Genomic DNA, 15,162 nt, shown 5'->3' with positions numbered 1-15,162 from the left:
CCTACAGCAATTTGACATTCTCGTCAACCTCCATCTGTTCGCTTCACCATCTTCATCCCATATCAATCCTCCCACTTCACTATCACTACAGCAATTTTCTTCTTAAATGGGATAGATTCTGCACTTTAGAGAAATGTTTCCACCAAAAAATGCTTTCAACATTTCATTATCTGTTTTGCAGTTAGGACTGCACAAACTAAGGTTGCTAGAGAAGATGTGTTATGTAAGTAATGTGATTTTCTTTTCTTGTTACAGAAAAACATGAGCCATCTAAAGACTCTGGGTCTAATGGTGAGTTTTCAATTGCTTTACAACCATATGACACAAAGATCTTTAGCATGGGAAAGGTGCTATATGAATAAAATAAATTATTATTATAATTATTATTATTATTAGACCTAGAAATTAATATTCACTCTGGTCTTCAGTTAGGCAATCAAACATACTTATAATACATGCAATACATTTCACAATGTACAAAAATGCAACTAAAATAAGAACACAAGAAGTGTGACAAATGATAGGAGACCATTCAGTCCATCAACCTTGATTGATTAGCTAGTTGTTAAATTGTCCCAAGAGGTTATCTAGATTCTTCTTAAAGGTTTATCAATTATCCATTTTAAACTAGGTCATTGTTTCAGATTCACTCAACTCTTTGTGTATTAAAGTAATCCAGACTTCAGTCTTAAATACACTTCCTCTAATTTATGCATATGCTTTTCTTTTGTTAGTAGCCTGTTCAAAATAGTTTTAATTGTTTTTATAGTATCTTCCTCTCGTAAACCTATAAAATGACTAAATACAGTATTTAATAAAAAGTACATTATTATACAGACCTTTAATATTGGCTTCAATGTTACTATCATGCAGTTGTCAGAAGGGAAGCACAGGTTTTAATGTGATATCTTAAGTTATTGAAGGTTCTCCAACTCTAAAATTTAAAAAAAAGTAGCAAACCATCTCTGTTGCTGAAAATTGTCACATTGTTAAACATGGATTCAAGGCAAACTACACACCATGTTTGAGCAAATTGTCAAAGTAAAATGATGGGCAGGAAAATGATTGCAGGAAGATATTTACATACCAGTGTTTCAGCTAGGGCAAGTCACTGGAGGGCCTTTGTTTGTCACTTAAGTATATCAGTTCAGTCTGTTGCCCACAGTAGACAACGAATCATAACTGAACCACCCAGCGGTGTCCATAAATGACTGGGAATCCAAAGAAACAACTGTCTTTACCAGTTTCATCCTGTAGCACATGCCTTTGTTTTTCTCAATGTTCACAGCAAGAACTTTATTTGATGATGTTCAGGGACAGATGTTTTCCTTAACTATAAACAACATTGAATGATTTTGACCATTTACTCAAGAGACTGCTGGGCAGCACATATATGTTAGTCTTTACTAACATCATAATATTAAAAAAATGAACAAGACTGAGAGCACAAGATATAAGAGTAGCTAAAGTTAAAACAGTTATTAAATTGTTTTACACTGTGGATTTAATTTTGCAGATGAAGTATTTTTTTCTAAAACTGATAGAATGTTATTTGACTTTTCAACTTTAAAAAACTCCAATATAAATCAATAGTGCTTAACTGCCTTGGAATTGGCATTTGGATTGTTAGTGGAACTTCCAACAACCATATGTCAATCACATATACTGCCCACCAGAGAAGTGACAGTATGAGATGATAGATGAGATTGTCTCATACTGACAGGTGTTTACTGCCACAGTAGAGCATAATAACAGAGAATGAGCTACCATGTCACCTGCCTTAATAAAACACACGTTTTTAAAGTATTAGAATTAGAAAGAAATCCACAGAGTCTACTGCCTTTTCAGCCATTTAAACAATACAATAAACATCTTCTTCAAAAATGTCTCTCTCATTATAGAATCTGATGATGTGCACAGTTCTTCTGAATCAGATGGTAAGGATTTTTTTTAGAATACAGCAAATACATGAATAAAGTTATAAGATGTCTTTTATCTGCATTAGATAACGCATAGAAGCTCACATTTTTTTTTTATTTTTCTTCCTTTTTGTCATTCTGGTGTATGTTCAGATCACAGTATGTGTGTGCTTATTTATTTATTTGATGAGCTTCTGTAAAAAGCCAAGTTTCCACCTGATAACAAATACAGTTCTATCTATCTATTTATAAATGTTTAAAATTCATTTTTATATCACTGCAAAATCCATTTCAATCTATCTGAAAGCAGGAGTGTAATAGTAAAAACAGAACTATGAAGAATTACACTGATAAACTGTGACCAATATGCATCTTTGACCTTAAATAGAAACATGCCTTGGATTTCTTTAGAATTCAAGAGGCAGAGGTTAAAAACTTAGTACAGAATCAGTAATTATTACATAGACGGTGGTTGATTGGTTGTGTCAAATTTCCATAAGGGCAACACATAATTTGTACTGATGGTTGAGCTTGAATGAAAAACTTTGTGGTTTTTTATTTAATCCTTTGTTTTTTTTATAAAATATAAATGGGGTTTTTAGCAACCTCTTACTCCAAAATACGAAGGCAACCCACCACATCTCCTGTTGCTTCAGTGCTACTGCAGTGCCACTGCACTTGTGAAAACTGCTGAACATCCCTAAAAATAATACGGCATAAACGCGAATGATGACATCAAATAACCTGACACAAATATGTAAAAAATAAACAAACATTAATTACAATCATTCTAAATGTGAGAGAAACATTTAAAATGTGATAAAATTGTTTAAATATTTGCAAAACCTGACAAAAGCATCTTTACAAGTTACCAACTTTAATTATTTGTATACCGCATTGTAGATGTAAAGTATCCTGCTCAAATTTTTGAGGCACTAAATTATATTGGCAAAGCAAGTGTACCTCCAGCATACGCATCCCCCAGTCTCCCACATGATCATTTTGATTATTTAAATAGCAAAGATTTAGCAGTGTTCAGTTTTGTGTGTGATATGTGTTTAATCATACTTTGTTTATCTATGTAAGGATCAGGTCTCATTTTAGAAGCAATTTATACAACTTTATAGATGACCACCACTAGAGACAGTCCAGTTCTGTGCACATTTCTAATTATATCTACATGTTTTAGTTGTTAAGATCTGGCTAAATTGAATTCTCCTGGATAGAATTGTTTTTTGTTTCCTCTATTTTATTTTTTATTAAGGGTTTTTAAGTTTCCAGGGTGCCAAGTATTTGTTTTTGTGGGAACTGCAATTCTGTGTGCCTGGTCACTATGATGCTACAAGGGTGCTAGACATTTGATGTACATGCCATGTGAGCAGTCAAGAAAGAGATGAAGTATATCAGGAATAGTAAGGGGGATTAAAATATAAAGACAGAGCACTAGAAAATGCTGTAAACATGGAGTTTTTTGAAGTTTACACACGTGAGGAAATTGATAACCTCTCAGTAGTAACAGGGACTACTTAACAATGTATAAAAATCTGAAACAGCATCTGTTTTGTTTCTTCTAACAGAAAATAAAGATAAGAAAAGCCAGTCCGACTCAGAAAGTAAGTGAATAAGCTTTTTAAAATGCTCTTTCATCTTGATAAATTAGTGACTAAAACACAATGATGAAAATAGTAATAAAAGACTTAAAAGAATGTGAACTCAACTTACAGGCCATGAAGATAATGATCACAGCTCATCTGAATCCTCATCTGAATCAAATTCTGAAGGTAGGCACTTTTGACTTTGTTTTCAGTGTACTATATTCGGTGATGGGTAGCATGGTGGCACATACTTTCCATGTCCTTGGTGTTTTTTCCCTGTGTTTGGTTTTCTTTCCAGATCCCAAAGGCAGGCTAATCTGTTTTACCTGTTGACTTTCAATTGTCCCCATATGACTTTTAAATTAATAAACTATGGGTTTCCTCCGGGCGCTCCGGTTTCCTCCCACAGTCCAAAGACATGCTGGTTAGGTGGATTGGCGATTCTAAATTGGCCGTAGTGTGTGCTTGGTGTGTGGGTGTGCTTGTGTGTGTCCTGCGGTGGGTTGGCACCCTGCCCAGGATTGGTTCCTGCCTTGTGCCCTGTGTTGGCTGGGATTGGCTCCAGCAGACCCCCGTGACCCTGTGTTCGGATTCAGCGGGCTGAAAAATGGATGGATGGATGGATGGATGCTGTGACGGCCATACTACCATATTTTATATTGTAACCATCACTTAGTCACAGGTTGCATGACAAGTGCATCATATGTCTAGCAATCACACAGCGACCAAAAAAAAGCTTAAAAATAATGTGACCCATAGAACAAACACATCCTTAAAATAGCAAAGTAAACAATTTGGTGACAAGATGATATCACCAGTAAAATGACAAAAATCTAAAATAATAAAAGTATATACTGTATTATTAATGCATAAAAACCCAACACACAAAGATCAGAATGAGTATTTAACACGTTTCTGATTGGGGTAGGTTCTTCTTTGTGCCTGATGTTGTCAAGATAGATTCATGGCGCACAATCTTGCAGTTTAAATATGCAGTTTCAGCAAACAGGATGGCATTTCATTTGGGGTTGGTTCCTGCCTTGTCTCTATAGTATATGAGTTGGGACACATACTTGAAAGAAGAATGAGTATTAATTTGATAAAATATTTTGATCTTAAACAAATTATTTTTATTTGTTACAGAAACACATGGAAAGAGTTCCCATCACTCAGATTCAAATGGTAAGTGCAAAATTTCCAACATGTTGAAAGTTTACTTATACTTAACAGCACACAGCTATGAAGACAGTCTGTTAAGACTCATGTTACAGTGTCCCGCAACATTACAATCCCAGAAAAACTTACCAGTGATGCTTGATTGTTCTATTCCTTTCATTCTGCTGTTTCACCTTAAAATAGTGAAAAAAGGCCAAATTCTTGTTTTTCTCTTGATTATAATGATCAAAAAACTCACCGTCTCATATGGTCCTCAAAAGTACTGGTAATATATTGTCTTTGTAGTAACTGAATACCAAACCAGTTAGTTGATACATTATTATTAATAACTAATCATCTTCAATCAGTTGCTAGTAACTGTGAGGTAGTATTAATATTTTTAAATGTAAGGCATAATGAAAAATGTGCTAAATGTAAAATATTTTAATACAGAAACTCAATCTTCCTATAATAATAAAAAATAATAAAATATACCAACTTTTCAATTTGTTTTTATTATTATAGACTCAGAAGATAGTCACCACTCATCTGAATCAAAAGGTATGGATATGCAGTATTGTGGAGGTGCAAAATCTATAACAGATCAGAAATGCTACTGTTTTTTGTACAAGCTGCTTTGCTGATAATGCTAAATTAATAAATATTAGTCTTAAAGGAATATTCTGCCCAAAATAGATGTTTTGTATACGTTACTTACACCATGTAGTTTGTAAGGCTGGCTTATAAAAAAAATGTAGTCTCCTATTTTTGGGGAGAAAAAACAAAAAGGTTTTTAATCGACTGGGAACCAATTGTGACCAATGCTGGTAAACAGCAACCAATATCAAAAACATCCCTGAAAATAATCTCACTAAACTCCTGTCACATAATCCACATGTCAAAACATCTAGCTATATGCGCAAATTGTGCAAAGCATGTGTATTGTTGCTAAAATATTGTTAAATAAATAACTCGGAGAGAAATGATGTGTCCCCAAATGGGAAACCCCCTCACATGGTATTACACTTTTCAATCGAAGACCTGCCTCTCCCCCTCATTCATTGCTCAAGAGTCTTGTCTTCAAATGTATTATTTTTTGGTGGAGTATCCCTTCAAACATCACTACAACATATGTACATTTCAAATAAATACAAGCAAGTTAATGCTATTCAAGCAGAAATTCATTTAAAATAATTTTAATTAAAATTAAGTGTTTAAGAGCATAATTGCAGCCTTTGCAATCCAACAAAGATAATATGTTACCATAAATGATATCCCCTTTCGTAAGCTGTTGACTCTAAACTGGACAGTCTTTCGGTGTTTTCTCTGTCATGAACAGACAATTAATCGATGAATGAGAAAATTGATTTAAAATATTTAGATAAATGGATATTAATCAAAAAGAAGAGGTAAAACAGACCATTATTAAATTTAAACAGGCTGGGATATTCTGGTAAATGTGTTAACTTTGCTTGCATGATATAATTTTGAGAGTCTGAAGAAAAATTGTGATGCTGAAAAAAATCCAGAAATTTTCAAAAATATTGAGTTGTCTGTAATTAAATTATGCTCAAATAGATTTATTCTTAGACACTTGTATCATAAGAAATACACCAAAAACATGCATATATTTACAAATATAAAAATGTAATATGTTGTAGAAAGTTTCACACATTTACTGAAAATATGCTGTAAAAAAAGAACAGAGTTGTCAACAGGGTGGGGACTAGGTGGTATCACGTTTAATGTGCACTAAAGTAAAAAGAAGAGCTGAAAATAGAAAAGTTATCTTGGACGTAGGTGTTCTTCAATGCCTCTCTCTCAGGCTAGGAACATGAATTGCTCTCTCCTGTCACTAGGCAAGGAATGAATGCTGACTTCCACTAATATAACTTTTAGCTTCCATCACGATAGCTGACTCCTCAGCTTCACAGACTACTTAAAGAATGCTGGTTGTTGTGGGACTCGTCCTCTGATTTGCAGGTGCAAGGGAACAGAGGCTGTTAGTGACTGTGTTTATTCTGTCTTGAGTACAATTATACTATAAAAAGAAGAAATGTCCATCTAAACACTGCAACTGAAATACACTTAACAACTACACTTTTGTGACAGTTACCAGTGGCTACATCCTTGGACTATAAATCATAAGGCTTCCCATTCAGTCACCGTAATGCGTCACCCTGGAAAAAAAAAATCACTAAACTTAAATATAACTCAGTACAGCATAAAGCTATCTGAGAAAGTTCACTGTTTATAAATGTACTACTAAAAATGTTTTATTATTACCGTTGTTACATTGTTAACAGAAATGACTTAGTTGACTTATTCAAAGCTGAAACCCTACTTATCTTATTGCCTTTATGCATTAAAACAGTCAAATAATTAGTTTTTCTTTAAAAATTATATTATAGACCCTTATCTAGCATCTTGATGTTCACATTTTTATTAATTTGTTGCTATATGTTAGCAGTTGAAAAATTAAAGTGAAAGTAGGCAATTAATAAATAATGTTTAGCTAATATAACTAAAGCTCTGAAAAGTGATCAATCTAACTAACATATATGTAGAAATCAAATCACCTTCTTGGTAAAAAAAAAAACTAGCAGTAAAACAATAATTGTGGATTTATATAAATGGTGAGTGCATGTGAAAAATAATAGTAAAGGTGTCTCTATAACAAAAAAATACTGTGAAAGTGAGTACACTTATAGTTCTCTGTATACGTTGCTCTTTAATATTGATTCTCTTCAGATATGTATGTCAGTTCCACATTGGCAGTCCCCTTTAGGTTTATACATATACTAACATCTTCTCGATCAAAAAGATTCAGACAAACAGATTAATTTGTAGCAAATTGAAAGGAGAATATCAACATCAAATTAGACATGATATTGAATACCTTAGGATAAATCTGCACCCACCATTTATGGTATTGGTATAGGTTTCATCAAAAAAATATAGGTTTGGTTAAATCTTTTTGGTATTTCTTGAAAATTACGTTTTGCATTCCATAGCACGGAGTATATTTCCTTTTATACTTGAATAAATTTGCAGCATCCAAAATGAAGGATAGAAGGATTTCTATTAATAATAATAATATAAGCTTTACGTCTAGTTACATACATACTGTATTTACTGTCGTGTTTAAAAAAGTTATTTATGAATACTTTGAAATCACTCCAGTTTTGTTTTGTCTAGAGCCTCATGATTCACCAGTAGTAGAAAACCCCAACATATAATAGACCATTTGACTCGTTTTGATATCTAGTTATGTAAGACATTAAACCCCATTTTTGGCCCTCTTGATTCGAAAAACCCTTTTTTCAGGCCATTTTTGGACCATATTTTGTGTTCCCTTTTAATAAAGTGTACTGTAAACCAATAGATGTCTTCAACAAAAATGATCAGAAGGATTTTAAGTTGTGCAGGCCACGTCAATGACCCCAGGGGTTCAACCCCTAATTGGATACTAAGGGTCAAAGATGCTCGTTTTCACCAAACTTAGAAAAAATGGGAAGAAGTAATATAGGCATATGGGGTGTCATATTATGCTGTTTGGCAGTTGCTGATAATATTTTTATATATGATTCTTTACTGGTGGTCCTAGCCTTCTAAGACCCACACCTTGAAGATTAAAAACAACAAATTAAAAATAGATTTGATGTGAGGTATCATTTTAGACTATTTCAAGGTCAGCGATTACAAACATTTTTGATCCTTTACTAGATATGTAACCATCTATAGACTGCTATCAGAGGGTGAAACATGAAAAACTTCTATTATAACAGAATATTTAGACTTAAAGTGTTAAATTGAAGCACACGTTTTCAGATTTAAAACATACGTTGCAACTATTCTTGATTATGTACTATTTCATTTCTTATGAACACACCAAATGATGGCAGCAAATATCAAAAATCAGTATATTAAATTGCAAAAATGAATTACTCAAGGGAGTATGATACACACAGACTATATGTAAAACAACAATAAGTAAAGATATACAAATAGCCAAGTGCCATAAATTGGTCTAACATGTGGGTTGACTGTCACTTTGACCTCAAGCACCACTTCCCACTTGCAGATTAACTCTTAGCAAACCTTGTTCTCCTGATTCTAAGCTCAATCATTGAGTGACCAGAAAGAAATTTCTTCCAGGAGCACCTTATGGATAACTACTTGAGTCAGAGTTAGACTTTGGAATCCATGTAGCTGTTCTCCTAGACCTCATTCTAGGGACCTTCAGTGTCCCTGCTGTCCTGATCCCCAGCTCCTAAAAAGGCCAGCCATCCTCAGGTCACTGTCCATTATAATAGGCAGCAGGAGTCATATATTGCATAGCTGTTTCCCCTGCTGCCGCCTGGAGGACACTTGGTCCATTACTCGAAATGTCACCACTGTATTTTTCTGGTGAAAAAAATCACATTTCTATCCTCAATGAAGAGGCATACTATTCCCTACTAATAGTGACCTAGTATTACAGTACTATTGTTATGTACTATTATTAAATACCAAGGATTCTTTTCTTGGTCATATTACAACTCAACACTTGAGCCATACAGTACATGATTAATTTAATATATAGCAGAGAGAAAGACATGGGTTCAGGCAGGGTGTTGGGGAGTCAGCTGACAAAATATAGACACTCAATGGTGCAAAAGTCACAATAATAGTGGAATTTCCACAAAATAGCAAAAAAATATTCAGTCTAGTACTAAGACTAGACTCCCAGTTAAAATGAATGCCTGGTTCTGGTTCGATGGTCCTTTATATGTAGTGGTGTCCGGAAGAGGTGTGGTTTGGAGAAGGATGTGGAAGTGAGATGTTTTCCTCCAGCTGCTAAGCATCTGGACTATGGACAGAAAAGAAGACAGAGTTAATGATGGGACCCTCGTTTGGCCAATACATATATAAACAAACTATGGCAAGTTTACCATTCATGTAGAATCATCATCCTTCTACATTCTTCTGTTTGACTGAAGTTTACATTTTTTTGAATGTCCTCAGTAAAGTTAGTATCCTTTTGGTGCTTTTTAGGTTATATGTGTTTTGCATATTCTGTGTATAATCATCAAGTACCTATTAATATGTTCAAATAAGATGTAAACCACGCATTAAACAAACATTATTTATGGAATAGCAGAGAATAAATGTCTTTCTTTACAGACAAAACAAAAGGACAGTCATTGTTATTAGCCATGGTCGCTATGCAAATATTTTGTAATTTTTTTATCTTTATCTTGAAGATCAAAGCTAAAATCAAGCTCATAACAAAACAAGACCAGTGTAGAACTTTTCTAACTTTTTTTCTTTTGATTGGTCAACTGCTTTTCTTTTGTAAGTTCTTTACTTTCCCTTAATAAATGAAATTTTGGAAACTTGGTGTTTGCACCCAGCCATCTTAAACATCACAGCCTCGATGATATCAAAGGAAATATGTCACATTCATCATTTACCTACCATGACACATAGCAGAAGAGTGACCAGACACACAAATTTTTAACACTTCTGCAAACAAAAGCACACAAAATGGTGAAATCCATAGGAACACAAATACAGAAGGTAAAACAATGATGTTAACCTTAAAATGATGAAAATATTAAGAAAAAGACAATTCATAAAATAAATTAACAATGCATTCCTGAAATTTCTGGATGAGATATTTTGTAAATGTATTGTCTCTGCTTTTGTATTGGTATTGAAAAAGTTGGAAATGTTTATTTTGAACTGTTACAATCAATAAACTTTTTATTTATTTATTATACAGACAAAGAAGATGATGATTCCTTAAACACAGAATCAAAGGGTAAATACAATTTCATACATTCTTTAATTTCTTAATGGGGCTTATGCCAAGTGTAGCTAGAGACAAGCAAAAACAAAGGTGCAATGGCAGTCTGTAATAGAGAACACCTACACTGATGCTATGGGAGGTTACAAGAAATAAAGTGCAAGTCAGAAGCTTTTGAATGTACTCTTCAACAACAATACAATAAATCTTAATATTTCTTCTATCCTTTTTTTGTCAGTTTGTCCTGTATTCTTAACCATTTTCATCTAATGAGACTCATTATCACAGTGAAAAGGAGGCTAAGGTTATTTCAATGCTAAAAAAAAATAAAAAGAAGGCAAGCGATTTCAGAATCCAGAACATATTTGTTCCTTTTGCAAATGCATGCTACACAGCCCTTAACGAACCCCATGATATGCAAGATTTGTAAGGAATAATCACACATAGAAATGACCATTTATTTTAAAACAGATGACTTAAGTGGTGTAGAATTCTGTTGGTTAAACCCAATAAGCTAAACAAAATTATTCTTATGTTGTTGTCTGCATTCTCATAACGTGACTGATCATAGTGATAATGTAAATTCATTATCACACTAAAAAAGTTTTAACAACAACATAGTTTGCTAATATGGCACTTTTTTAGGCAAGTAGTTAAATAAAAAGTAAAATTGTAAAAGAAGAAATCAAGTAATCCCTAGTTTATAAGTTAAAATTGTAGAAGGCACTGTTCTTTCTGATATCATAAGATATGATCATATGACAAAAGAAAGGAAGATATATATATTATATAAATGTTAATATTTAGGATTTTCAAATAGCGGAATTCCATGATAACAGTACTCATAGCATGCAGAAGACATATGCTATTTTAAAATTTTAAGAAGTGAACTGTTTACAATAACTGTACAATAACATCTCCATTCTGTGCTCTTAGCTTCCCTACTATACGTTAATTCAGGACTACTTCGTATATGACACGTAAGCTCAAGGACAAGTGCTTGAGTGCCATTGAGCAACCAGGAAATCCGCAAACCCTGTTATCAATTTGTGCAGTGAAAGAGCATCACAACATCGTTTGCCCCTGGGTAACCGAAAAAATAAATAGATGATGTAATAATATATAAATCTCCTACAAAAAAAAAGTCTCACATAAGTATTCCATCTTAAACTGAATCTGAAATCTGTTAGCTGTTACTGTGCCTAGGAGTTGTCCACTTATGATGAATGAATTCCATGGTAAGGAAATAGTATGTCTTAATAAGTATAATCACTTTAGCCTGAAAAAGAAAAATAATACATTTCTTACAGCTTGTGCAGAGGTGGAATATTCTTATTGCACACGTTATAATGCTGCAATAATATTTATAATACTTTGAAAATAACTGCACAAAGCTGTTTGTATTTATTCTTTATAATTTTATTTGTTTATTCTTTTTAGGAAGCAGCGAGGAAAGTGACAAAGACTCTGATTCTAAAGGTATCCTCTCAAACATGTGTTACACAAACTAATTTAATTTAACATGATTCTTAAAACTCCATTTCCAATTTATAAATTTGTGATACCTAAATTTTCCACTAATTCCTTAGTCGAAAAAGTGAGATTCCCAATCGCTATTCAAATAGAGTTTGTGTGCTTTTACAGTATAACTTTGTAGTTTGGGGGTACAACAGCGATTTGTCCAGTATTAATTGTTGTCTAGTCAACATCTCCTTGCATCGCCTTCACCTTTATGACTGAAGTCCTCATTTTCAGCTGATAGGAGAACAGAGGACCTGTGCCAATACGGCAAGACGTTGGGATACTTCTTGATGGCAGGTCTGATGATATGAGTCTGATTACCTCAGGACTGATAAATAGTTGAGCCAATAAACTGTAAGATCAAAAAACAGGAACCAGAGAACAGGAAACGATATACTGAGTAAGCCAGCAAAATATGAAAGTTCAAAAATGAATGACCAGGGACAAAGGCATTTTAAGAATACCATACATACTCAGCAAGCTCAAATTGTCATATAATCAAGAGTAACTGCTGTTATTAGACAGTTTTAACAAGACAACATCATGATGGGCAGGGCCGAGATCGAAGTTGTGTACAAAATAAACCATAGTAGATAATGTGGAAGAAAATTGCAGTCTTTTTTTCTGACTTTTCTTCCAGTCTGGAACTGAATGATGGTAAATTTTAGAAATTAGGGGATAAAGGCTGGCATTATTAAATAATATAGCTAAAAGTTCAAAGCAAAAATTATAAAAGACATTCATCTTTATAGAATAAAAACCTGTAACCACATAGGTCTTTCATGAGTACCTCAGTAGTCTCTGTTTGACATAATTAACACCTGTTTCTGAAATCATCTGTGCAACAGCTGAGACTTCCATAAACAGAATTCTTATTAAACGAGTCATCATAATTCTCTCTGAATATGCCTGTTCTATTTGTTTTAAAAGCCTACCTCTATATTATAAAATGTTCAGATTAAAATTTTGTGATATAAAAATTAAATGCAGAATTTTATGTAAATTATCATCTCTCAATTTTGCCTTTGTGAAGTAATCTCAAAAACTAATAATAAGCAGTTTATCTAAATATACCCTTTTTAAATTGCAGACTCAGAAGATAGTTCCAGTTCCAAGGAATCAAAAGGTATCAATATACCAAAATCACAGTAATATATTTTTAATGCTGACAGAAGTGCTGCTAATTGTCTCCAGTACTTGGAACCATTCATTTGACAAACATGTTGTTTTGTCATGGTGAAGCCCTAGTGCTACTATATTCTCCCCTGTATACTCTTTATTATTATATAGACCATAAGAGAATGCCCAAAATCCCATACTCTTAACACAGTTCCATTGTTGATAACTACTATTGTTCAACCCCAAACACTTTCTTTAATGTCTGTAACCCCTGGAAATCAGAGTACCAGAACATGCAGTAGAAAAGTTACTCATTTGCTCATTAAGACTGCAGTGTCTTTTTCTTAAAAAAAATTTTCCATATTGGTTCCATATTTTGAATGAGTGAAGCACAATCCTATTGCTACTAGTTACTGATGACTGAAGCACAAAGCAGAGTGTGCATAGAGCACTTAGAGTTTCTTTTAGTTCCAACCAGACAGGTTCATATTCAGCCCTGACTTTTTTTTGCCTTCTAAATAAATGAGCTGATAATGGTATAAAGCTTTTTAAAGATGGATTTATTAATAGTTGTAGAAATGCCACGAAACAGGAATTAAAAATGGGAGAGGATATGTACAGGGTGGGCCATTTATATGGATACACCTTAATAAAATGGGAATGGTTGGTGATATTAACTTCCTGTTTGTGGCTCATTAGTATATGTGAGGGGGGAAACTTTTCAAGATGGGTGGTGACCATGGTGGCCATTTTGAAGTCAGCCATTTTGGATCCAACTTTTGTTTTTTCAATAGGAAGAGGGTCCCATCTTGAAAAGTTTCCCCCCTCACATATACTAATGTGCCACAAACAGGAAGTTAATATCACCAACCATTCCCAATTTATTAAGGTGTATCCATATAAATGGCCCACCCTGTATTTAAGCTATATTAACTCTGAACGTTACAGAGAAGTTAAGAAATCTTTTGACATCTTGTTGAATGCCTTCCATCAAGCTATAATACTGTGTTTAAAAAATGTTTAAGCTTTCTTGTAATTGTAACTCTGATACTTGAACTGTTCTGAAACAGAAGTCTTGTAATATACTTTAATGTGCTAATGATTTTACTTAGAAAAACCTTGCATTTTTCTAGATAACTTTTACAAGATCTGTAGATTTGAAATTAATTCAATACATTTATTAGGATCAATAATGACACATTTGGGAAACTGATGAACAGAATCATATCATCTGTATAGAGACGTATCTTGTGTACCATTCCATTTATGAGTTAACTGGAAGAGATGGATCTAGAAAATGAAAAACCTGCATGTCTTTAGGATATGGGAGGAAACATGATAGGAGAGACAAGATCCATGTTGAGAATTTGTAATGTTCCACAAAAACATTGTGCCAATATGCCATACATCAATACAAATGTACTCCTTTTATCACAAGTTTAAAGTTTGATTCATCATTTTGCTTCTTGATCAGACACTCACTCTGATAGTCCATTCCTCATTTAACCATAAGTATGCATCTGCCCATTTCACAAACTGGAAAAAACTAATATCTATAGTAAAATATAATTTGAAACATAAACTGACTGATCACATTGTAACTTGTTTTTTATAGAATCAGAAGAAGACGATCACAAAGATTCTGATTCTAATGGTAAGTTCAAAATGCTTATCAAGTCCATGTTTACAACTTGCTTTCATTTCCAAGATTTATCTATCCATTTTTCTAAACTGATTATATAGTTCAGGTTTGTAGGGGTTGACCCCTGACATGCCCTTCTTTTAAATGTGCAAATAAAAGTAATATATTTTACCAAAGTGGGCAGCATGGTAATCCATTTATTTACCACTCCTACCTCACAGCCGATAGGACCTGGTCACTCTCTTTGTGGATTTTGCATATCTTTTCTGTATTGGTATGAATTTTTCAACATCCTAAAGATCTGTCCATCAAGTTGATTGGAGATACCAAAAATGAACTGGTAGGAGAGATGATTTATTAGAATTTCTAGGTTCCGAAAACAAATGGACAATTTATAATCAACTGATTTAAAATATTTGG

General features: G+C 33.4%; 1 protein-coding gene across 3 annotated transcripts in view; it reads left to right on the top strand.

The window, feature by feature from the left end:
• The window catches only part of stm (starmaker), a 116,036-nt gene that overhangs the window by 61,490 nt on the left and 39,384 nt on the right, over positions 1-15,162 (top strand). For all 3 annotated transcript variants that reach the window (XM_039737356.1, XM_039737355.1, XM_039737354.1), the window contains 10 exons: positions 256-291; positions 1,902-1,937; positions 3,497-3,532; positions 3,644-3,700; positions 4,658-4,696; positions 5,195-5,230; positions 10,437-10,475; positions 11,901-11,939; positions 13,072-13,107; positions 14,716-14,754. In XM_039737356.1, coding sequence (XP_039593290.1) covers positions 256-291; positions 1,902-1,937; positions 3,497-3,532; positions 3,644-3,700; positions 4,658-4,696; positions 5,195-5,230; positions 10,437-10,475; positions 11,901-11,939; positions 13,072-13,107; positions 14,716-14,754 — 393 coding nt within the window. The remainder of the gene's footprint in view (positions 1-255; positions 292-1,901; positions 1,938-3,496; positions 3,533-3,643; positions 3,701-4,657; positions 4,697-5,194; positions 5,231-10,436; positions 10,476-11,900; positions 11,940-13,071; positions 13,108-14,715; positions 14,755-15,162) is intronic.

The sequence above is a fragment of the Polypterus senegalus genome, chromosome 15, assembly GCF_016835505.1.
Source record: "Polypterus senegalus isolate Bchr_013 chromosome 15, ASM1683550v1, whole genome shotgun sequence".
NCBI lineage: Eukaryota > Metazoa > Chordata > Cladistia > Polypteriformes > Polypteridae > Polypterus > Polypterus senegalus.
Note: the sequence above shows the minus strand (reverse complement) of the source record. Positions and strands in the feature narration are given on the sequence as shown.